This window comes from Oryctolagus cuniculus, chromosome 5 (genome assembly GCF_964237555.1).
Source record: "Oryctolagus cuniculus chromosome 5, mOryCun1.1, whole genome shotgun sequence".
Taxonomy (NCBI): Eukaryota; Metazoa; Chordata; class Mammalia; order Lagomorpha; family Leporidae; genus Oryctolagus; species Oryctolagus cuniculus.
In genome coordinates, this window is record NC_091436.1 from 54254228 (window position 1) to 54280272 (window position 26045).

The following is a 26045-nucleotide window of genomic DNA, read 5'->3' on the forward strand; positions in this document are numbered from 1 at the left end:
AATAGATATAGAAGCTAAGCATGAAGGATACAATTATAATATAGGTGTTCCTCGGTTGGTGTTATATACTCAAAATTCACCAATTTATGCCCCCAATATGTTGCAATCTGCTGTAACCTACTTTGCACACATGTTACAACACAAAATTCAGTGGATTTTTTTTTCTTTTTTTCTTTTTGACAGGCAGAGTGGACAGTGAGAGAGAAATACAGAGAGAAAGGTCTTCCTTTACCGTTGGGTCACCCTCCAATGGCTGCTGCGGCCGGCGCACCGCGCTGATCCGATGGCAGGAGCCAGGTGCTTCTCCTCATCTCCCATAGGGTGTGCAGGGCCCAAGCACTTGGACCATCCTCCACGGCACTCCCGGGCCACAGCAGACAGCTGGCCTGGAAGAGGGGCAACTGGGACAGAATCCGGCACCCTGACTGGGACTCATTTTTAGTTGATTTCTTTGATATCGTAAAGATTTTTAATGTATCTTAAAGAACTTTGTTGACATATCTTCTTGGCCACTGTCATCACACACTTTATTTTCTTTCTCTCTGACTGCTCATTTTCTGTTTCTTTTTAGTGCTCATCCCTCTCTAACCAAACTTCCCTGTTAGTCTTATTTCCTTTTTGCTCATTCCTTCCTCTCTCTCTCCCACTTCCCCTCCTTTCATGCTTTCTTCTTGGCTTTTATTCCCTTGGTTTTAATCCCCAGACCATTTTTCAGAGATTTTTTATTTGCATTTTTCATTTATTTCTCAGTATATCCATTTCAGCACATGTAAGACACCTTAAACTTCATATGTCAAAACCAGTATCATAAACAATCTTCTTCCTTTAACCTGATTCTGCTTCAGTGATCCCTAAACACCTCAATGACTAATATCACTAACTACATGAATATGTAAACTAGAGATATAGGAAGCATCCTAGACAGCTGTCACTATTTCATTTCATAGTTCCTGTCCTGTTTATATCCCAAATATGTATTTAAATTCTACATTCTCTCCATTCCCAGATATCACTATAGTTCAAAGTAACATGGGCATTCAACAGATTAATACACTCATCTCTAATTGCTCTTCTCTACTTTTATTCACTATTTTCACTTTCAACCCACCAAGGGAAATGATATTCCAGAAACACTGATTCTATCTCATTATTATCTTCTTAGAACTCATAAAGTCTCATTGCTACTTTTAAGATTAAAGAAATCACCATCGTTAACATAGTCTACAGACCTTGCCCAGTCTAGCTGTTACAACTCATCTATCTGGGCTGGCACCATGGCTCAATAGGCTAATCCTCCACTTGCGGTGCTGGCACACTGGGTTCTAGTCCCAGTCAGGGCGCCGGATTCTGTCCCGGTTGCCCCTCTTTCAGGCCAGCTCTCTGCTGTGGCCCGGGAGTGCAGTGGAGGACGGCCCAAGTGCTTGGGCCCTGCACCCCATGGGAGACGAGGAGAAGCACCTGGCTCCTGCCTTCGGATCAGCACGGTGCGCCGGCCGTAGTGGCCAATTGGGGGGTGAACCAACGGTAAAGGAAGACCTTTCTCTCTGTCTCTGTTTCTCACTGTCCACTCTGCCTGTCAAATAAATAAATAAATAAATAAAATAAAAATAAATAAAAATTAAAAAACCTCATCTATCTGAGTCTTTCATCTCTTGCTCCTTAATCTTTTAAGTCCTTCCTTCTTTAAGTCCTTCCTTCAATTATTAAAGGTGCTGTATACTTCACCACTTAAAGAATTGTCACTTTCTTCTTCATTAATTTATAGCTCTTTTTCATGTGTTTTTTTATTAGTTTTATTCACTATCTGTCTGCTCCCATGTTACTTAATGATAACTATCACCTTTATATAGATAGATATCTTTAGTAAAAACACATGTTGAGACTGTCTGGACTTTTCCTTAATAGCCATACTTATCACGTTTTCAATTATATGTAATGGCTCACTGAGTATCTATGTTCCTCCTTATTGGATTATGGCCTTTTCTCATCATAATATTGCATATTACACAGTTATCACTCATTAGTTTCTGAATTAATGAATAAATAGATTGTGAATTTCTGAATCATCATACCAATTAGAGATCCATAAGATCCCAAACTGTTCTGTTCGTTTGCACATCGTCTTCAGACAATATTGTTGGTTGCCTCCATGTAACCATTCTGTGATTTCACATAAAAACTACATTTCAAAATTATCTTTGGGGGCCGGCACTGTGGCGCAGCAGGTTAAAGCCCTGGCCTGAAGTGCCAGCATCCTATATGGTCACTTGTTCTAGTCCCAGCTGCTTCTCTTCCAATCCAGCTCTCTGCTATGCCCGGGAAAGCAGTGGAGGACGTCCTGAGTCCTTGAGCCCCTGCTCCCACGTGGGAGACCCAGAGGAAATTCCTGGCTCCTGGCTTCAGATTGGCGCAGCTCCGGCCACTGGCGTCATCTGGGGAGTGAACCAGCAGATGGAAGACCTCTCTCTGTATCTCTACCTCTCTCTGTAACTCTTTCAAAAAAATAAAATAAATCTTTAAAAAAATTATCTTTAAAAATACAAAGAACTTGCATCACAGGGCACAGACTCACCTTTGGAAATATTAATCATATGTTAATAGTAACTTCTTGTTTCCGTGTTCCATGTTGCCCCTTTTTTAAGAATAGTTGTCCTGAATTTAGCATTTATTGCTAAAGGCAACTACATGAGAAGGAACCACAAAAGATGGCTGTGTAGTGACAAATGTGACCTTGAGAAGACTGGTAACACAAGCACAGATGGAATTAGAAACATAACATGAAGCCTGAGAAAGTGTGGTTAGATATCAAGAGATGTGGGAGAATATGATTTGCTGAAACCAACAGAGGAAAGTGCTTTGGTAAATATTTTTCTTCGCTCTGTCATCTTACCTTCTTCATATCTTCATACATCATGAACAGAATATTGAAGTCATTTTTGTGTTCATACCAGCCTCTGATGTGATCAAACCATAGGATTCCCATCACTATGAGGAAAATTAAATAAAGTCACATTGTTGTCTTCATTTTCAGGAAACTATTCTTTTGCTTCTATTTTGGAATGTTCAGAAACACATATAAATCTCCCATCACTGAACATCTAGATCACAGTTTTTAAATACTTACTACTCTCAGGAACATTAAATTATTTCCATAAAAACCTGTCTCAGAAAAACTACTCTGTGTGTAGAAAGTGTCACTGCAAAAATACATCATCATCTGAGCCTGAAGATTTCTTTATGGTAAGTCACTTCATTTTCCTACCTACACCACCTGAAAATTCTATTTCTGTATTACTTAACATCTTGCATAGAGATATCTAAGATCTCTATTCTTCTATTCTCTAAGATCTTGCAGACAACATTCACTCCCTCTCATGGTCCAGAACCTAATATAATCAACTAAATGACTGACAGCCATATCCCACAATTCACAAAACTTTTGCATCAATCCTCCTAAGTAGTGAAATGAAGAAGCCCACAGTGGTCATGTAAGACCTACCACAGGCTCACAATAGCTCATAAAGTCTCTCATCAGCTAGTCTGGAATATGTAACTCTGGGTATGGATTTAGCTAGTTTGAACTGTTAGAACATTTGGGGATCTCTCATATGTGGTCAAAATACCTCCTAAAATATGCCTTTGCAATCTTGACAATCCCCACAGGGTCCTGGCCAGGACAAAGAGCAACAAAGTGGCAGACTAAATTGCTGTACAATTGTAACCACTTCCCTGAACTCCATTGTCTATCATTGCCCTTCTCCTTTTCTCTGTAGTATGTTCCCTAAGGCCAAGAACTTGGCTAAATGGCAGCATTTTCTCATCAGTATATGGCTTAATAAATAAATTCATAGTTACCTTTTCCATCTAGAAACTTTTCCATGAAATTTTCTAAGGTATTTGAAGCTTCAAATCTAACCACCATATTTGAAAAATGGAAAAATGAAATTAAAACATCCTTAGGATTTCTGTAGACATAAATAATCTGCAGAGAAAATTATGAAATAATTTTAACAGTTTTTGCATCTCTTTACAGAGTTTATAACAGCTGTGCAATCATTCATTACATGAATTCTTTAATTCTTCTCATTCTTTCTTTCCATCATAGAACTTTAGGTTGTATCCAATTTTTTGTTATAATAAACAGTATTACAGGCTGGCGCCATGGCTCAATAGGCTAATCCTCCACCTAGCGGCGCCGGCACACTGGGTTCTAGTCCCGTTCAGGGCGCCGGATTCTGTCCCGGTTGCCCCTCTTTCAGGCCAGCTCTCTGCTGTGGCCCGGGAGTGCAGTGGAGGACGGCCCAAGTGCTTGGGCCCTGCACCCCACGGGAGACCAGGAGAAGCACCTGGCTCCTGCCTTCGGATCAGCGCGGTGTGCTGGCCACAGAAGCGCCAGCCTTGGAAGCCATTGCAGGGTGAACCAACAGTAAAGGAAGACCTTTCTCTCTGTCTGTCTCTCTCACTATCCACTCTGCCTGTCAAAAAAAAAAAAAAGAGTATTACAAAAAAATTTTTATTCATGTATGCAAACATAGGATACATTTCTAAAAGTGACATTGATTATTGGTAGAGTTTATAAATATAGAATCTGTATTAATTAACTTCTATAAACATTATATTTGCCGTACAGCCAAGCTAGAACTGGAGATAAGAAAGAAAAAGAACTACTTACGAGGTTGGAGCAAATAGCTATTTACAAAGAATAACAATGAATTTTTTTATTTCACATCATATACAAAAAATAGTTCCAAATGGACCTATTTAAATATGGAATAAAATTTTGACATCTAAGTCAAGAATGGGTTTCTGTGTTTGGAATAAGGAAGGATTTATTTAAAACAATACTTTTTAAAATAAAAACTGATCAGTTTTGCTCCATTAAAGTTAAGAGTGTTAGTAATTACAATACAATATAAAGGGATGAAAAATCACAAAATATGAAAGAAGCAACACTTGCAAATTGCTGCTTAATATCAAGGGTATGTATAAAGCAAAGGAATAAGAAAAAAATCATGATTAATACAACATAGGCAAAAGATATATTCACTTCACAGAATAAAAACTAGGTATGGCCATAAAAACATCAAGAAGTACTTCATATCATTACTGATTATTAATATGCAAATTAATATCAGTTTAGGGACATTTTTATAAGTACTAGAATTAAAAATTAAAAGTCTGGTGTGAAAAGTTGCTGGAGAAATTATTAGGAGAAAAATAAGAACTCATCCATTAACAGGGTACACCTGCTTGCTTAGGAAAATATAACACTACCTTATCAAGTTTATTATTATTGTATTTCCATCATGAAGAATCATGTGACAATATAAATATAAATTTAAGTAAAATTTAAAGCCAAGGGATTTAACAAAACAACATATAATTTGCTCAACAAAAAAGTAATCTCCAAATATTGAAAAAGTTAAACAGCAAAAATTCTATCAAGTGCACTACATTTTGACTTAGCAACAATCATGGTGGCAGACTTATATATATTTATTTTTTGACATAAATATAAAAAAACACAAATTAATTTAATTTTTAAACTTTGCTTGATGCGTGTTTGTATTAATACCTCAAACAGAAAAAAGTACATTATTTTCTTATGTTGTTGTGGGACATACTGAAACAATAATCATGCAATTCTTGGTAAAACTCCCTAAAAAATTCCAAAAATTCAATTTTTACCCAATACCACCATTACCCAATGATAGCTCAGTAAGACTAATAATCATAACTTTAAAATATCTTTGAACATTATATAAATACTCAGAAGTAAAAAATTCTAAAAATAACTGACACCTATTAAGAGAGTAAAACTGAAATAAATTACTCAGCTACTCAAAATTCTTTTCCATATCTATATTAAAATAGCATCCATTATTTGAAAATATCAACATTTTAGAAACAAATATTAGAAATAGACTATTTGGGCCAGTGCCATGGCTCACTTGGTTAATCCTCCACCTGTGGCACTGGCATCCCATATGGGCGCTGGTTCTAGTCCTGGTTGCTCCTCTTCCAGTCCGGCTCTCTGCTGTGGCTCAGGAAGGCAGTGGAGGATGGCCCAAGTGCTTGGATCCCTGCACCTGCATAGGAGACCAGGAGGAAGCTCCTGGCTCCTGGCTTTGGATGGGCGTAGCTCTAGCCATAGTGGCCATTTGGGGAGAGAACCAATGGAAGGAAGACCTTGCTCTGTGTCTCTCTTTCTCTCTCACTGTCTAACTCTGTCAATAATATTAAAATAAAAAAAGAAATAGACTATTTAGTTAAAGAAGACAGAAACATATGTGTAAACAAAATAGAAAATAATTAATAAAAATTTTTAAAGTAGAAAATATTAAGTGATGTTTCCTAAAACAAATCTATTTCCTTGGTGAAAGAAAACTGGGTTGTTATGTGATTTTCTTTTAAAGTTTTATTTATTTATTTGAAAGGCAGAGTTACAGAGAGGCAGAAGCAGAGAGAGAAAAAGAGAAACAGAGAGAGAGAGAGAGGGAGGTCTTCCATCTGCTAATTTCTCCCCAGTAGCTGCTAGTGCTGGAGCTGCGCCAATCCAAAGCCAGGAGCCAAGAGCTTCTTCTGAATCTCCCTTGTAGATGCAGGCTGGGGCCATCTTGTATTGCTTTCACAGGCCACATGGCAGAGAGCTGGATCGGAAGTAGAGCAGCCAGGACTTGAACCAGCGCCAATACGGGAAGCCAGCACCACAGAAAGGGCTTCAACCTGCTGCACCACACGCCAGCCCCACAGTTATGTGATTTTTAAAAATCCACCCCACTTTCAAAAAACAGCATTGTGTGTGTGCATATGTATACACATTATGCCTATACATGAAGTGAATATGGCAAAATGGTAAAAGTTATTAAATCTATGTGTATTCATTGAACTCTAGTTTATACTTTTTTGTGTTATTTGAAATAGTTTAAAATAAAACACAGAAAAAGAAACCACTGGATATAGTAATATGACATAACAACCCCTATACAAAATTCCTCATATTCTAAAACATTTAAAAAGAATTAAATTACAAATGAATGAAAAATATAACCACATATTTAGAATAAATGAATAAGATCCTGAAAAAAAAAAGATTTCTTTAGTGTATTGAGACCAAAATAAAATAGGTAAGAAGGATGCTAGGAAAAATGTAAAATACACAAAGAGCCAAAGTAGGATATGGGAGGAGCATTGGAATATTGCAGCTAGGTTAGCAATTCTTGGCAATGAAACATTAAGTCTTTGACAATAATGCAAATTGAAAATATACTATGAAAGTCAACATATAGTGAGAGTATAATTATTGTGTGGTGTCATATCATTTGGTATTTAACTGTAAACATTGCTTCACTGACCTACCATGTAAATGACAATGTAGCCTTTCTTCCCCGAATTATCTCGAAATTATTATTTTGCTACCTAGACATCAGCAAAAATTAATGATTCTCTTCATTGGTGAGCACATGAGGAAAGAGGCATTCTTACACACTATTTGATGGAAAAACAATATATTATAGAAAGCAAAAAGTAATATTTGCCAACACTTAAAATGTTTGGGCAATTCAACCTTAAGTTCATTTTTATTTCTTTATATTTGAAAGGGAAACAGATAGAGATAGAAACACAGATAGAGAACTTCCAACTGCCAGTTCACTCACCAAATTCCCAAAATAGCCAGGAGTGGGTTAGGCAAAAGCCAGGAAACGGAAAATCTGCCTATGCCTCTTACAGAAGTGGCAGGGACCCAAGTACTTGAGCCATCAACTTCTTCCTCCCAACGTGAGCGTTAACAGGAAGCTGAACCAAAAGTGCAGTTGGGATGCAAACCCAGGAATTTTGTGTGCTGATGCACAAGAACTTCTGCCATATGCTACATGGTAACATCACAAAGTGTGTTGTGGCTCAGAAAATGTACATATTTTCAATTATCACACATATGTTAAATTTGCAAAATATTGTCATAATTATTTAATAATCACAACATTTGAAAGTATATGGGTGAGTGGGGCTGGAGAACAATTCTTAGGGAAGGTGTGCCGCCAGTGCAAAAAGTGTGTAAGATATTTCTGTGACTTACTTTAGCTTTGTTGTTCTTGAGACTTTTGGGTGCTAAATAATATGGAAGGTGGGAAGAAAAGAGGCGAGGGGATGGTCTGTTCTCAATGTCCACTTTGCGAATATTGTATTCCAAGAAGGGCACTCTATCAAGCGTGTCCCACTTTTCAGTTCTGTTTCGGTGGCCCTCAAAATAAATCAAGCTTAGTATCTGCTGAGTCCAGATAGTACCTATAAACACAGATAATCTTGTTTTCATACATAATATAGCTTTGAATAATAACTGTGAATAGTAATGGTCAAACCACGTATAACAAACTTGTTTGAGGTGTTCTGACATTGCTACACCATAAATATGAAAACAAATACTATAGAAAATCTTAACTCCAACTTTACCTTTTAGTCTGTATCAACCACAAATAAATTCAAAGCAGTTTCTCCAGGTTCCACCCTCCATTCACTGCTAAAGTAAGGATCATGTTGACAAAGAAAAAAAAAAAAAAGCATCCTTTCAAGGATGGACATATAGACTAGTGGTTTAGGTTCATCCCACAATGGGATTTCTAGGTTTGATCCCAGGCTCTAGTTCATGACTTTAGCTTCCTGCTAGTGTATACACTGAGAAGAAGCAGTGGCTCAAGTAATCGGACTCCTACCACCCATATGGAAGACCTGGATTGGGTCTTTAGTATGTGGCTCTGGTTCTGACACAGTCCTGGCTGCTAAGGTTATTTGAAGAGTGAATCAGTGGATGGGAACTCTCATTCTCAGTCTCTCTTTGTCATTCTAAAATAAGTAAAAATATGAGGTTTTGTAAAATGTTTCTGTGGCCAGCGCCATGGCTCACTAGGCTAATCCTCCACCTAGCGGCGCCAGTACACCGGGTTCTAGTCCTGGTCGGGGCGCCGGATTCTGTCCCGATTGCGCCTCTTCCAGGCCAGCTCTCTGCTGTGGCCAGGGAGTGCAGTGGAGGATGGCCCAAGAACTTGGGCCCCGCACCCCATGGGAGACCAGGATAAGTACCTGGCTCCTGCCATCGGATCTGTGTAGTGCACTGGCCACAGCGCACCGGCCCCAGCGGCCATTGGAGGGTGAACCAACAGCAAAAGGAAGACCTTTCTCTCTGTCTCTCTCTCTCTCACTGTCCACTCTGCCTGTCAAAAAATTTTAAAAAAATAAATAAGATAAAATAAAATGTTTCTGCATGGTGTCCTATGGCCCATTAAAATTATATTTTACCGCATCTTTGTAGTGATGGTCTTTAGAAAGAGAGATTACACTATTAGATACCATTGACCAAGGACTTTTGCTGACTGGAATATAGCTGTCATAGAATACTTCTCAAGAAAAGGAAATGTGTTGGAAAATTAACCTTTATGGAAAGTATATTCTTTAACTAACGAGGCATTTACATTTCGGGGAAAGGAAAATTTTGTATTGTCTCAGATCTGTCATGAGGTAAACAAAATCTTTTTGGAGCAAGAACAAAAGACAGATCTGTCAGACTCAAAATGGTTTTTCCCATGTCAAATGAATGATTTTAGTGTATTCTGTTCACAGAATTTATTATGTGTCTGTCACATTCCAAAACTGATACCATCCATAAGAAAGCTTCTCTCCATTTAAACTCCTTTAGTACTTAAACACTTTCTGCAAAATACCTCTGGTGCCTAATCTTTCCAGGTCAGTGATCAGAGTATGAGTTAGCACTTGTTTCTTAAGGGCTGTCCTCCAGGTTCTGCCTGTCCCAAGCACATGTGTCTCCAAATTAATCACCAACTCTGACACAGCAAAAAGCCTGCAGAAGTAACAACTGCCACCTGCTGCACACTACTGATCACTGCCGTTCTCTGCTATATACACTAAAATGTACATGCACTAAAATGACACTACTTACGGTTTAGCAAACATAGATTCTTCTCCTGGCCTTTCCCACCGCCTACTTAAAAATGTCTTTAATTTTCTTTTAAATTACAAACAATATGTTTTCTTGATAAAGAAACTTTATGAAACTGAAGTATGTTTCAAACATGCAGAAGAAGATAGCAGAATGAAGGGCTGTTCACCTGGCTTCATTGGTTTATGCTGTCTCTTATGGGGTGGCACTGGATTCCATGAAAATGTACAAATATTACGTTAATCAAAATTTTACAGGAATTCCAAGATGGCTAAATAAATAAAAAAAAGTGTGGTGATTCTTGCCAAGGGAAGACAGAAGAATAAAGTGGAGAAAGTATATTCCCACAGGAAAGTTGTAGAGAATTTTGCAAGCAATAAGAATATTTACAGAAAAATTCCAGAGCCAAATGATTCCATATCAATAGCAACCATGAAATAACTGGCCTAAGTTCTCCAATTAAAATTCCACAGGAAGAAGAGTAACGCAATGGAGCAGAGTGGAAAGTTCAGACACTCAGCAGTGAACAGGGACACCACCTAGGACCACAGCAGAGGGCTAGAGAAGATGCCAGGTTCTGAGAGCAAGGTAAGGACAGACTGAAGTAGCCCAAGCCAATGATGATATTGCATGAGGGAGGATGGAGAGACATAGTCCACATCTTTAAAGAAAAAAACTGCCAACTTGGAATATTGTATCCTGCAAAGCTTTCATTTATGAGTAGAGGTGAAATGAAACCTTTCATAACAAACAGAAATGGAAAGGATTTGTCACCGCTTGTCAAACCTTACAAATGATGCTTAAGGATATGCTACACACAGAAGTACAGAAAGATATTCATCATTATGAAAGAATGTAGAGGCAGAGAAAGTCAAGTAAAAGTACAAAAGAAATTCAAAGTAAACATTAAGAATATTTACAGAAAAATTGCAGAGTCAAATCATTCCATATCAATAGTAACCATGAAACAACTGGCCTAAGTTCTCCAATTAAAAGATATAGACAGGCCCATCTATTTGTTGCCTACAACAAACACACCTCACCAACAAAGGTACATGCAGACTGAAAGTGAAAGGATGGAAAAAGTTACTCCATGCTGATGGAAAGCAAAAATAAGCAGGTATAGCCATCCTAGTATCAAACAAAATAGGCTTTAACATGAAAACTGTTTAAAGAGACAGAGAAAAGCATTAGGTAATGATGAAGGGATCAATTCTACAGCAAGATGGAGCTACAATAAATAAATAAATATGGACCCAGTGCCAGGGCACCTGGCTAATTAAAACCAATGTGAATGATCCTAAAGGGAGACATAGACTCCAGAACAATGGTAATGGGGGAATTTCATCATTAGACATTTCAGCTAGACAAAAATAAACAAAAAAACAACAGCACTAAACTACACTATTGACCAAATGGACCTAAGTGATAGCTACAGAACATTTCATCACACAGTTGAAGAACACATATTCTTTTCATCAGTGCATGGAACTTTCTCTAGCATACACCATATGCTAGGCCATAGATCAAACCTCAGAAAATTTAAAAAACTTGAAATCATACCATGTATCTTGTCTGACCACACCAGAATGAAGCTATAAATGGGGAAGAAACAGCAGAGGAAACTCTTCCAGAACTAGTGATTCATGGGGGACCTGCGTGGAGGGCGTGGGAACCCACAGCTCGGGACACCAGCCGTGGAATCTACGCAACAACGCTGGAACACAAGGTGAGCCAAACCACAGTAGCCCGAGACACTGACGGGAATGCGGAAGGAGGAGTCTAGAGGGAATGAGGCTTGAAGCCCCATGGGGGAAAGTTCAAGAGGGTAACTAGAGGAAAGAAAAAAAAGACCAGTATGGACACGAGTCTCTCTCTCTCCGTTCACCTCTCAAAGGCAAGCAAGACAAAGAGCAGGTGCCATTTTGGACATATGTAAAAGCTGCATGACCTCAGGGTGGCACCCGCCCTCAGACAAGCAGAAAAACCTGACTGCGGAGGGTGGTGAAATAACAGGAGGTGAGGACCTAGTGAATGTGTGGAGCTAATGAACTGAGACTGTGAAAAAAGAGACAGTGTGTGAGAGAAATCACAGAGTTCATGTGAGTACTCTCCAGAGATGCTACAATTCGGTAACCTTAGCAACCAGGTGGGAGACTGCAGGAGAATTTCAGCCCACATGAGAGCAGAACAGATTCTTTGTGTGGTCCTTGGGAAAGAGCAGGTGAATGTTATACCCACAGGAGCCAGAGATTGGAAGCTGACTACCTTCAATTCTTCTCAGCTGATGGGAATCACTTCCCTTCTGAATCAAAAGAGAGAGAGAGAGATACCATGTCTAACCTGGGTGTGTCACCTTTGACACACTCTTAACCCTGAAGAACCAGAGCTCTCTGGCCACACCCATCTCAAGCCTCTAAGGCTCCATCAAAAGCAGACAGTCCACTTAATACAGTCACAGCGAGGGAAGAAGAATCCAAAGAATATCTCCACAATGCCAAACAACAAATGCACAAACTGAGGAAACAAGAACAAAGAAGAAAATATTAAGTCCCCAAATGAACAAGACACTCCAAGCCAAGATTATGAAGATGATGAGATAGAAATGCAAGATACGGACTTCAAAAAATTTATGATAAGAACATTTAGAAGTTTTCAAAAACAAATTCTTGAACTACAGAAATCCTTACTGGACAGGATAGAAAATCTCATGAAAATGAAATCTTAAGCAGGAATCAAAATGAAACGTAGAAATTTGTAGATCAGGAAAGTGTGATAGTGAAGAAAAATCAAAATGAAATGAGAACTCAATAGATAAAAGGACAAACACATTAAAGAGCCTTAAAAACAGAGTCACTGAAGCAGAAGAGAGAATATCAGACTTAGAAGACAGAGCACAGAATGGCCGGCGCCAGGCTCACTAGGCTAATCCTCCGCCTGCAGCTCCAGCACCCTGGGTTCTAGTCCCGTTCAGGATGCTGGATTCTGTCCCTGTTGCTGCTCTCTTCCAGTCCAGCTTTCTGCTGTGGCCCGGGAGTGCAGTGGAGGATAGCCAAAGTGCTTGGGCTCTGCACCTGCATGGGAGACCAGGAGAAGCATCTGCCTCCTGGCTTCAGATCAGCATGATGTGCCGGCCACAGTGCACCAGCCACAGTGGCCATTGGGAGGTGAACCAATGGAAAAGGAAGACCTTTCTCTCTGTCTCTCTCTCTCACTTTCCACTCTGCCAGTCAAAAAAAAATTTTTTTTTAATAAATAAATAAAAGAAGACAGAGCACAGGAAAGTATACATTCAAACCAAAGAAAAGAAGAGGAAATTAGAAATCTAAAAATATTGTTGGGAATCTAAAGGATACTATTTAAAAAAAAAAAACAACATTTGGGTTCTAGGAGGTCGTGAAGGCATAAAGAGAGAGAAAGGATTAGAAGGCCTTTTTAGTGAGATACTAGCAGAGAACATCCCGGGTTTGGAGAAGGACAGAGACATCCTAGTACAGGAAGCTCATAGAACCCCTAGTAACATGACCAACAGAGATCCTCACCACAACACCTTGTAATTAAACTCACCACAGTGAAACATAAAGAAAAGATCCTAAAATGTGCAAGAGAGAAACGTCAGATTACTCTCAGAGGATCTCCAATCAGACTCACAGCAGACTTCTCATCAGAAACCCTACAAGCTAGGAGGGAATGGCGAGACATAGTCCAGGTACTAAGAGATAAAAACTGCCAGCCCAGAATATTATATCCTGTAAAGCTCTAATTTGTGAATGAAAGTGAAAAAGACCTTTCACAGCAAACAGAAATTGAAAGAATTTGTCACCACTCATCCAGCCCTGCAGAAGATGCTTAAAGATGTGTCACACACAGAAACACAGAACACGGTCATCAACATGAAAGAAGGTAAAGGAAGGAAACCTCAAAGCAAAAGATCACAGGAAGTTCAAACATATATTAGAAAATATATTTGGGAAAATGGCAGTGCAAAGTTACTACTTATCAATAGTCACATTGAATGTTAATGGCCTCAACTCTCCACTTAAAAGACAAATGTCTTTAGACATGTCAATAGACACTTTTCAAAAGAGGAAATCCAAATGGCCAACACAAACATGAAAAAATGCTCAAGATCACTAGCAATCAGGGAAATGCAACTCAAACCCACAATGAGGTTTCACCTCACCCCGGTTAGAATGGCTCACATACAGAAATCTACCGGAAACAGATACCGGCAAGGATGTGGGGAAAAAGGGACACTAACTCACTGTTGGTGGAAATGCAAACTGGTTAAGCCACTATGGAAGTCAGTCTGGAGATTCCTCAGAAACCTGAATATAACCCTACCATACAACCCAGCCACTCCCCTATTTGGAATGTACTCAAAGGAAATTAAAGAGGCAAATAAAAGAGCTGTCTGCACCTTAATGTTTATTGCAGCTCAATTCACAATAGTTAAGACATGGAATCAACCCAAATGCCCATCAACAGTAGACTGGATCAAGAAATTTTGGGACATGTACTCTATAGAATACTATACAGCAGTAAAAACAATGAAATTGGTCATTTGCAACAAAATGGAGGAATCTGGAAACATCATGCTGAGTGAATTAAGCCAATCCCAAAGGGACAAATATCATATGTTCTCCCTGATCGGTAACAACTAACCAAGCACCAAAAAGCAAACCTGTTGAAGTGAAAGGGACACTATGAGAAACAGTGACTTGATCAGGCCTTGTCCTGACTGTTGATGAACAACTTAACACTTTGTCCCTTTTAGTATTTTTTTTGTTCTACTTAATACTATTGGTTGAACTCTGTAATTAGCACACAATTATTCTCAGGTGTTGAAATTTAACTGAAAAGTGATCCCTGTTAAATATAAGAGTGGGAATAAGAGAGGGAGGAGATGTACAATTTGGGACATGCTCAATGAGACTTGCCCAAAATGGTGGAGTTAGAAATATGCCAGGGGATTCCAATTCAATCCCATCAAGGTGGCATGTGCCAATGCCATCTCAATCGTCCAAGTGATCAATTTCAGTTCACAATTGATCATACTGATAGGTCAAAGAGTCAAAGGGATCACATAAACAAGACTAGTGTCTGCTAATACTGATAGAATAAAAAAGGGAGAGAACGATCCAGCATGGGAAGAGGGATACACAGCAGACTCATAGAATCGCAGATGTCCTAAACATCTGGCCTCAGAATCAGCCCTTAAGGCATTCAAATCTGGCTGAAGAGCACATGGAGTATTTTAGGCATGGAAAGCCAAAAACTCTGGCCAAAAAAAAAAAAAAACAGAGTACCTAAGTGAAAGATCTCTGTGAGTGAGATCCTAGTAGAAAGAACAGGGCCATCAAAGAAGTAGGTTCCTTTCTCTGAAGGGAGGTGAGAACTTCCACTTTGACTATGACCTTGTCTAAATAAGATTGAAGTTGGCGAAATTAAAAGGCTTCCAAAGCCTTGGAAACTCATGACTAGAGCCTGGGGAGATTACTGACACCATAAACAAGAGTGTCAATTTGCTAAAGTCAACAACAGGAGTCATTGTGCACTTACTCCTCATGTAGGATCTCTGTCCTTAATGTGTTGTTCAATGTGATTTAATGCTATAACTACTACTCAAATAGTATTTTATGCTTTACGTTCTGTGTGGGTGCAAACTGATGAAATCTTTACTTAATTTATTAAATTTACTAAATTGATTTTCTATATATAAAGATAATTGAAAATGAATCTTGATGTGAATGGAATGGGAGAGGGAGCAGGAGATGGGAGGTGTGCGGGTGGGAGGGAAGTTATTGGGGGGGGAAGCTATTGTAATCCATAAGCTGTACCTTGGAAATTTATATGTACTAAATAAAAGTTTAAAAAAAGAAAAAATAGATCTCCCACATGGGTGGGAAGAACCCAATTATTTGAGCCATCACTCCTTCCTCCTGGGATCTTCATTAGAAGGACACTTGGCCAAGAGGTAGAGCCAGGAATCAACCCATATGCACTAACATGGAAATTGCTAATTGCTCACCCTAGATTCTGATTTTAAATGCAATATTTCAAATGTTTCATAACTGAATGGTATTTATTGGGGTTTGCGGTAAGTTCTATTAGCCAGGTGAAGGATGTTCCATTTTCTCCCTATTTCATTATAGTCTGCATTTATTGACATGATAAGATGCACTTTCTCCTTTTCTCTTGGTATATGTTATAATGTTTTAAGTAGGAAGCATTTAGCCTAGCAGTAATACATCCTTGTCCCACCTCAGATTCCTTGAGTTAGATCTAATGTAGACCCTGGTAGGCAGTGATGTGACTCAAGTAATTGGCATTCTGCCACTCGAATGGGAGACTTGGCTGACATTTATATCTGTGAAGTTGGATTCCTCATTCAAGATATTTGAGGAGGTAGCCAGAGGATGAAATACCACTCTCTCCCTCCCTCTGTCTCTCTCTCTCTCTCTCTCTCTCTCTCTCTCTCTCTCTTTCCCTCCTTTCCTCCCTCTTCCTCTCCCTCTCCCTAATACATAAATAAAATTATCCTTTAAAGTTCTTAATATATATTGATTTCTGCAAAAAATCCCTGTTAATCATGGTATATATTTCCTTACCTTGCTGGAGTTGATTTTTTTTTATATTTGGTTAAGGATTTTTGCTTCTGTGATTGTGAATGTTCTAAAAGAATGTGATGTACCAAAAATCTTGTAAATGTTACTGCCTAAGTGATTTATCTACAAGATAGATTTAATACAATTTATAGTCAATCCCAGAGACAGCAAGGCCACCTTAGGATGGCATAGGCACTGATGTGTGGCTTTCCAAAATCTTGGGCAGGATAAAGAGAACTGGAAGGTCATTTTTTGTTACTGAGATGCTTGACCTTAAACCAAGAAAACTGAAATGCCAGCAATATCTATGGAAGAAAAGGAAGAAACCATTTCAGTTGTTACTGAACCATCCAACGGACAATTTTCACAGGATGGAGGAATCCAGAGGCAAGGCAAATAGTTACTAATTTGGAAAAAGATATTAAAGTCAAGAAACTCAAAGCAGAGTGTGAAAAGGAAGGGCTAGAGCATTTTTGTAAAAATAAGAAGAGGTTATTTTTGTTATTATTAGTCCATTGACTTAGATTCCAGAAAGCCTAAGAAGCTTAAACAACCCTTTACCTCATTGTTTCAATGGCAAAAATAATTCTATGTTCTAAAAAGGACTATTTAAAAATAATATTTTGCAAAACAAAAATTAACATGTACTTATTTTAGCTGAACATGATTTTGTAAAGAAATACAAAGTAATTAGAGTACTGAAAATCATCATAGGAACAAAATCCATCTGGGTTTTTTTAATTTATATTTCCCTCATTTTCTTCCTGATCAAACAAGTCAGCATTTACCAAGTACCTGTTCTTGACTCAATATTTGAGTTCTTCATATTTACTATCAGAAATTACTATGTTTACACTGATAATTTCCTTATACCATAGGGATTTGAGCTTATTTAACTTCTTTTCTGACTAAATTGTAGTGGCTTCTGCTACTGTTGATATCCAGAAAAAGGCTTACTGATACATATTTTTTACCGAACCTAAATGAAAACTGATCCCAGATGGTTTGCTCGTTAAACTTACCAGATTTGGGATATGTGATTACGAAGACATCATCATCTCTGATTTCAAAGTCATCTAACTTTTCCAGTATTTTCATATCAACAAGTGTACGTTCAAAATTATAGCCTTTGAAGTTCAATAAATATTTACGTGAATTGTCCATAACTTTTCACCTACAAGTAAAAACAGATAAATATCTCTTCAATTTCTTCAATTACTGAAACTTAGTGAGTGCTGCAATGTGCCAAGCATCAATTAAATGTCTTATATAAACCAACTCACATAACACAACAAGCATGTTATATATTCATTATTTAAACCACAGTAATCGAATACTGCTGTTGTTATCATTATTTTAAAGAGGAAACTAAGACACTAAGAGGTTAAATTGCTTTTCCTAAAACTTCATGAGGGAACATGATTGTGATTTCAAAGATACAGATGAGGACAGTAAGGCAAAATAAAGTCAATCCTATTAATCAAGTTTGTCCATCTATTACAAGTAGAATGAGAATGATTTGATACCAGAAAATTTGGCCAAATGGCCCATGCTTTTAATACACAATTTCTTGTTATTTTATCTTTTTTCTGATATTTTCATTGAAAAGAATAGGAAATTCTGGGGCCAGCGCTATGGTGCAGCGGGTTAACACCCTGGCCTGAAGCACCAGAATCCCATAGGGGAGCTGGTTCGAGACCTGGCTGCTCTACTTCCTATCCAGCTCTCTGCTATGGCCTGGGAAAGCAATAGAAGGTGGCCCAAGTCCTTGGGCCCTGCACCCATGTGGGAACCCAGAAGAAGCTCCTGGCTCCTGACTTTGGATCAGCGCAGCTCCAGCCTTTGCAGCCAATTGAGGAGTGAAACTTCGGATAGAAGATCTCTCTCTCTCTCTCTTTCTCTCTCTCTCTGCCTTTCATTTTCTCTCTGTGTAACTCTGTCTTTCATATAAATAAATAAATCTTTATAAAAAAAGAATAGGAATTCTTTGATGAACACATTTTATTGGTTTAACGAATATATTGTATTTCTGGCTTGGTTTTGCTTGTTTGTTTTCCCTAGAGTGTAAATAGCCAGTGACCCTGGAAGAAATTTCTGCCTGTGAAATCTGATACAGTGTTTTAAATGAATCATGGAGAATACTCTGCACAAGTAGAAATCTGGGAAATATGGATTCTCGATAGTTGCAGAATGCTGTGGGGCAATTGTAATTTCCAGCAGAAATAAGAAATCTAGCAAATGTAAATAATAAAATTAAAAATAAACAGTCTAAGAACAAATATTTTTAAACTTTTGGCTATTAGATCTGTTGAGACTGAGAGTTATTTTGACATCGATATCACAATTTCCCAGGACAACTTAGAACTTAGCTTTTAGATTGTGGTGATAAATGTTTTGCATTGTATAACATGAACAAATGGAGAAGTCCATAAGTAGAAACTTTAATTGAAGGAAAACACAAAGATGAAGCATGGCTCATTATCACAATCTTCCTCATAGCCCACAATGCCACTCACACACTCTCCAAAACCCCAGCACAGATTCTAGAAACTCTGGATGCTGACAAAAGAGAAAGAAGTGTCAGAATCTCCACATCATTCTGAATGAATCATGCATTGCTGTCATAAATATGGAAGAAATTGATTGTATAAATAGAAACAGCATCTGTGTCTCCCTCTATTCTTACATTGAGGTCCAAAGGAAACCGGAAAAATTAAAAATTTGGGAGAAAAAGGTAAATGCACCTGTTATGCAGAAAAGAGGCAGAGATTTTAAAGAGACCCTCAGTCTCTCCTTTTCCTACTCACTGTTGTAGATCAGCTGAGGAAGCAAAATCACCACTGATAGAATATCAGGGATGAGAGGAACTGAGGTGTTGCTGCGAAATAAATATTCCCTACAGAGTTTGTTTTGGACAATGATTACTGTTCTAGAAAACAAACTGGTAGCTCAGCTTGCATTAGTTGAGTAAGATTTTGTAGACATTAGGGAAAGCATATCAGATTATTCTAGAAACATCAAAGGAGACAACCATTTGGAAATATTAAAGACGACTGCCCTACTAATTTCAATAATTGTGAAACAGTCAATGAGTATTGAAAACTATAGTAATGACATCCGTGGGCATGAGTTACAGGGAGTTGCATCCTTTAGATATATGTAAGGAGCCTGATTTCCATTCTCAGATCTTTGTTGACACCTACCTCTCTTTTGTTTTTCTCTTATTCTCCTCCGGTTTGTTTTTTCTATTGAAAAGCTGGTTATGGTTGTGGAAGTTTCCAGAGATCTTATCAATCCAGTTAGCATATAAATTAATTTTCCAGAATCCAGAATTGTCCTTTTTTAAAAAAAATTTATTTATTTATTTGAGAGACAGTTACAGACACAAAGAGAGAGGTCCTCCATTCACTGGTTCACTCCCCAGATGGCTGCTATCCCAGATTTTGGCCAATCTGAAGCCAGGAGATAGGAGCTTCCTCAGGGCCTTCAACGTTGGTGCTGGGGCCCAAGCACTTGGGCTATTACCGGCGCCGCTAGGCGGAGGATTAGCCTAGTGAGCCGCGGCGCCGGCCATATTATCTTCTGATTTCCCAAGCCATTAGCAGAGAGCTGAATTGGAAGACACAAAGCAGCACCCATATGGGGTGCCAACACCACACTGAGGCTTAGCCTATTATACCATAGCAACAACCCCCAGAATGACCTTTCTAAGTGATGCCCTTTCAGTGTAGTTAGTTTTTAAAGGCAAATATTACAAATGATTTGTCTACCTCTTTGTGTTTTAATACCCGATATTTGCCTCTGTCCTGTCCAAACATCTCTCCCGGGCTATTCACCTATTCGATGGTCTGTTGTTTTCCACATAAACTGATCTTTGATAATAATTCTCAGGTTACCACTAAATATAAAATTTGATCGTAGGGAAGATTTTAATCTTTTCAATAAGGAAGTATTTACTGATATGGGAATAGAATTTAATATAAGGATAATTTATGCTTGTAAATATTGAGCCTGTCTCATTTCTCACAAGGCCTGTAAATTAAGACAATGCTAGTAAAACAATCCACTTTGTGTGGTTGGCACAACTGTGAAGACCAATTGGGGAAGACTACTTGCTAACACAAACAGCTCAGGCACAAAGTTCTGATTTTATAACAAATTGTACGAAATCTTTGAATTGAACTGGATGGTTTAGCACTTTTTGAGGTACTTGGGATCATTTCTCTGCTTTCTTGCTCTTGGTCTCAGCGTCTCTCTCTCTGTCTCTCCCTCTTGCTCTCTCTCACTCGCTCTCTCATTCTCTTGCTATCACTTACACTCTTGCTCTCTCACTTTCTCTTCCTTCCTCCCTCCCTCCCTCTGCTTTCACTGCCCTCCTTTCTCTTTCTGTTGTCATTATCAACTATGAGACTTCTAAAGCAGTCCGTGATAACACTCCCCACCCCTGAGTGATTAAGACAACACCCCAAAGCCATTGTTGTAGATTTCTCCTTTGAATGCTAAACAATGACAGTTGTATTTAACCACTGAGAGGAATCAAGATAAATGGCTGATTGCAGCCATGGCTCAAGAAAAGTACAAGAATGGGAGTAGGCAGAGGCAGGGGAAGCTGCTCAGCATGCTACAGAAACATACAGGACAGGCCCCATCACAAAGAATTATCCAGCCTCAGATGCTCAGTGGTGGCCCTTTTGAGAAGCCCTGCTCCATGGCAGACGGTTATGTAAACATACTCGCATTGGGAGAGAAAGACAGAAAGACATCCTAATCCTTTCATTTAGGCAAAAAATACTAGTTCATAAATGTTTGACCCAATTCCAATCTGAATCTATTTTTTATCTTTAATTATAATATTTCAAATGGATCAAAAACATGCAATTACTAAAAGCAATAAAATACATTTCTCATTATAGATGCCCTGCACCTCCTTTATTTTGCCTGAGCCAAACAAAGCTAGGAGCCTGTAACTAAACTGGGGCCTCAAACATGATCACAGGGACCCATCCCCTGAGATGTCACCTGCCACCACCAGCAGGAAGCTGGAAGCAGAGTGGAGCTGGGACCAGGCACTCCAATATGGAATGTGTCGTTAAGGCTGTCACAGAACTTTAGAAGCAAACTAATTTTGGAAAATCCCCGCTCTCCTGCGTAGGGGATTAAACAGTATCTAAAAGGCCCTTAGCACAGAATTAGGAGGTGACAGATCCAGGGAGGCCAACCAAGGTGGGTGGCACAGACCGTGGCTCCCAGAGGGTCTTATCTCCACACAAATGTCTCCCAGCAGTGGCTGTGCCTGCTTTCTCTAACTGCACACCATCCTGGGCACACTGGCAGGAGCACAAGGCCCTCGGCCAGTCCTGTGGGGACACTTCACATCACGCCCATATGTCAATGGCAGGGAGCCCAGAAGGATGCTGGGGCTCCACGACATTTCCAAAGGAGTTGACATTGGGGCCTAATGTGAATGTACACCAATATTTGTAAAGCCAGGTCCTCAGGACTCTGGGTAAATGCAATCATATTCAGGCCCAAAAGTCTAGTCTCATAGAGTGTGGGAAATCAACGAAGAATTAAGCTGAGAGTTCATAGCTGACCTCAGAGTGTGCCTCCCCAGAGATCAAGAAGGAAATGAAGACACAAAGTACTCCACTGAGTTGGCTGCCACTTTTTTCATAAGGAACATTCAACTTAATGAAAAATAGCCAGGTTACTCACAATAATAGCTACCCTTTATTTCCTTTCTGTGAGCCAAAAAACTGCACACGCTTGTTTCTTGTTATTCCCAGTAACCCTGCAAGGCGGGAGCTATCATTTGCATCTTACAAGTGAGGAGCATGAGGCTCAGGAAGGTCATGTACTTAGCCAAGATCACACAGCTAGTGTTACTCAGGATTCCAACCTGGGTCTGCTTTTTCCACCAAGACATCCTCCTGTCCACACTGCTCTGGGACACTAGGGTGGAAAAAGAAATACATACTTGGTTTTCATGCCCAGTTCCTTGCACAGAGCCCCTGAGATCTTTCTGATTCTCTGGGTGCCACAAGTGAGAGGAACACTTTTAGGTGTATTTCATCTTAATACCCACTTTCCTGACACAAGAGCTTCTAGGAATCCTGTGTATTCTGTGTGGAGTGTCTTTTTGTACGCTAATGAGATGACTGGTGGTTGGGGACTTTCAGAACAGGGACTGGTTACCAGAAACACCAAGACATGATTAGAGGATGAAACTTTCAGTCCCACCTGATAGGATGTGGAGACTGAGTTAACTGTCAGTGGTTCAATCGATCATGTCTATGTTGACCTCCAACAAGACCCTGGACAGCACAACCTGGAGCCATTATAGGCTGGTGAGCACACCCACATGCTGGGTGTGAGGAATTCTCACTCTATGGAGACAGAAACTCCTGCACTCAGGACCCTTCCAGACTTTGCCATGTGCACCCCTGGCTGGTCATTTGTATCCTTTCTATTTTCCCCTAAAATAAAAAGTTGAGTGTCCCAAAAAAAGTTAAGAGAGCAGATTGGAATATCTTCTTGAACCTGATAAACTAGGGTCTTTTTGCTTTCTACTTGTTAAACTTCTTATTCCCACTGGTGAGGATGTGGGGAAAAAGGTAGCTTAATCTACCTTTGGTGGGAATACAAACTGATAAAGTCACTGTCGAAGACAGTTTGAAGATAACTCAGAAATCTGAGTCTACTCCTACCATACGACCCAGCCACCCCACTCCTCAGAGTTTACCCAAAGGAAATGAAATCAACAAATAAAAGGGTCATCTGCACCTCCATGTTTATTGCAGCTCAATTCATAGTAGCCAAGATACGGAATCAACCTAAATGCCCATAAACATGAGAATGGATAAAGAAACTATGGGATATGTACTCAATGGAATACTACACCGCAGTTTAAAAAAACTACAAAACCTGGTCATTTACAGCTAAATGAATGAATCTGGAAAATATCACACTTAGTGAAACAAGCCAGAACCAAAGGACAAATACCATATGTTCTCCCTGACCTGTGAGAACTAACAGATCACCTTAAAGGAGACCTGTAGAAGTGAAGCTGACACTATGAGAAGCAATTACTTGTCTTGACTGTGGAGGAACAGTTTATTATTTCATTTTATTTATTTATTATTCTTTTTTTCTCTATGTAACACCATTGGTTGAACTCCTTACTTAACATAGAATTAAGCATAGATGCATTATGTCATTTGAAAATAGATTCCAGTTAAAAATAAGAGTGGGAAAGAGAGAGGGAGGAGCTGTACATATCATCACACTTTCCCACAGACTTATCCCTAAGGGTGAAGCTAAAAACTTGCCATGGGACTCCAAATCCCATTTAACTGGGTGGCACTAATCACATCTTATGTGATACAGTGACCATATTAAGTATGGAATTCATCATATAGATAGGACCATAAGTCAAAGGGATCACAAAAATAAGATCAAGTGCCTGGTAGTAACAATAGATAGAATTACAAAGGAGAGAAAGTTCCAACATGGGAAGCAGTCCGCACAGCACACTCAGAATTACAAACACTCTAAACAGCACTCTGACCACAGAATCAGCCCCCAAATTGTTCAGATCTGACTGAAAACACCATGAGAGCATTTCAGGCATGGAAAGCCAAGAAACTGTGGCAAAATCAGTTCTGCATGATATATCTCTGTGAGTGAGACCCTAGTGGAAAGAAGGGGCCATCAAAGAAGGAGGTACTTTTCTCTGAAGGGAGGAGAGAACTTACTTTCATTTGCATATAATATGGTCCTGTCTAAAAATCGACAGAGTTTGTGAACTTAAAGGGCTTCTATACCCTTGGCAGCTCATGACAAGAGCCTTGGGTGATCACTGACATCATAAATAAGAGTTTCAGTTGTTAAATCACCAACAGGAGTCCTTGTGCTCCAGCTCCCATTGTTGGACCTCTGTCCATTATGAAGTGTACTATGAGAATTAACGGTAAAACTTTTCTTCAAACTGTACTTTATACTTCATGTGTCTGTGGGGTTGCAAATTGTTGGAATATGTGTCACTACTCTGCGAGTGGAGGAGCAGCACTGGACCGGGCGCTGTTATCCCCTTTCAGTCGGTTTTTTCTACAGTAAAGCAAGCACAAGCAAAGAGAAGAGCGAAATAACGAGCTTCCCAGTGAACTCTCCAACTGACTCTCCAACCAAGCCACCCCCCGAAACTCTCCACCAGACCGGAGACAGTAGTTGTCCCAGAAAGTGCAGTTGAGTCCCCTTTTATAGTCCTCTTCCACCAATCCGTGCTCCACTGCCTGCGGGCTGAGCACGCCGCTTTCTTCCAATCAGAGGTTGGGTCAGCACCTGCAGCTCATTAGTCGAATTGATGAAGCAGCCAAAGTCGCTGTGTAAGATTTGTTTACTCCCTCTCAGCGCCATGTTGTGGGAGCCGGGTCCTGCTTCCCACAATATGAACTTAGTATAGAGTTGGTCTTCTGTATATAAAGTCAATTAAAAATGAATCTTAATGGAAAATGGAATGGGAGAGGGAGTGGGAGATGGGATGGGAGTGGGGCTGAGAGAGCAGGAATGGGGGGAAGAAACACTATATCTCTAAAAGCTGTACATATGAAATTTGTATTCATAACAAAAAAACTTAAAAGTAAAATAAAGTAAAATTAAAAAAATAAACTTCTTATTCCATGAAGTATTATGCCTTTTTACTGTAATGTAAATTTAAAATGTGTTTTATTCAAAACTAAAAGAAAGACAGAAAGAAAGGGATAGGAAGGAAAGTGGGAGGGACAGAGAGAGAGGAAGGGAATATTGTTATATTCTTGGAACTGTATTTACAGAGCACACTGAATCCGTAAAAAAACTAATTTTAAAATTTTTGCATCCATGTTTATCAAGGATATATGTCTATAGATTCTTCATATGTCATATTTTTGTTTTGGTATTGGAGTCATTATTGTCTTGTAAAAACTCTGGAAGGTTCCATCCTGTTCAATATTTTGGTATATTCTGAACAGTATTGGAGTTAGCTCCTCTTTAAATGTATTGTAGAATTCAGTGTAAAGCCATTAGGTCCTGTACTTTTCCTTGCTTGAAGACCTCTAATTACTGCTTCAATCTCACTGCATGTTTCAGGTATGTTTAGATTTTCTAAATCTTCTTAATTAAATCTTCATAGATTATATGTATCCAGGAACTTATCCATCCCTTTGAGGCTCTTGAAGCTTGTTAGCATATAGTTTTTCATAGTAGTTTCTTATGAACCTTTTTATTTCAGTGCTGTTGGTTATAAAGTTTTCTTTTTCCATCTCTAATTTTATTCATATAAGTTGTTTTCTCTTTTTAGTCTTTATAAGTCTGGCTAAAGTTTCATCTATTCTGTTTATCTTACGAAAAAATTCAACTTCATGCTTCGTTTATCTTTTGTAGTTATTTTTTTCAGTCTGCCTTTCAAATAAATAAATCTTAAAAAAAAAGAAAATATAGTCTCTCCT

At 38.9% G+C, this 26045-nt stretch overlaps 1 protein-coding gene across 1 annotated transcript in view; it reads right to left on the minus strand.

The window, feature by feature from the left end:
* Positions 1–19466, minus strand: part of LOC100338493 (amine sulfotransferase-like) — a 39534-nt gene extending 20068 nt beyond the window's left edge. The window contains exons 1-5 of the mRNA XM_070074619.1: positions 19368–19466; positions 17583–17734; positions 8078–8286; positions 3856–3982; positions 2891–2985 (exon numbers count right to left, since the gene is read on the minus strand). Coding sequence (XP_069930720.1) covers positions 2891–2985; positions 3856–3982; positions 8078–8286; positions 17583–17724 — 573 coding nt within the window. The 5' untranslated portion in view covers positions 17725–17734; positions 19368–19466. The remainder of the gene's footprint in view (positions 1–2890; positions 2986–3855; positions 3983–8077; positions 8287–17582; positions 17735–19367) is intronic.
* Between the last annotated feature and the right edge of the window lie 6579 nt (positions 19467–26045).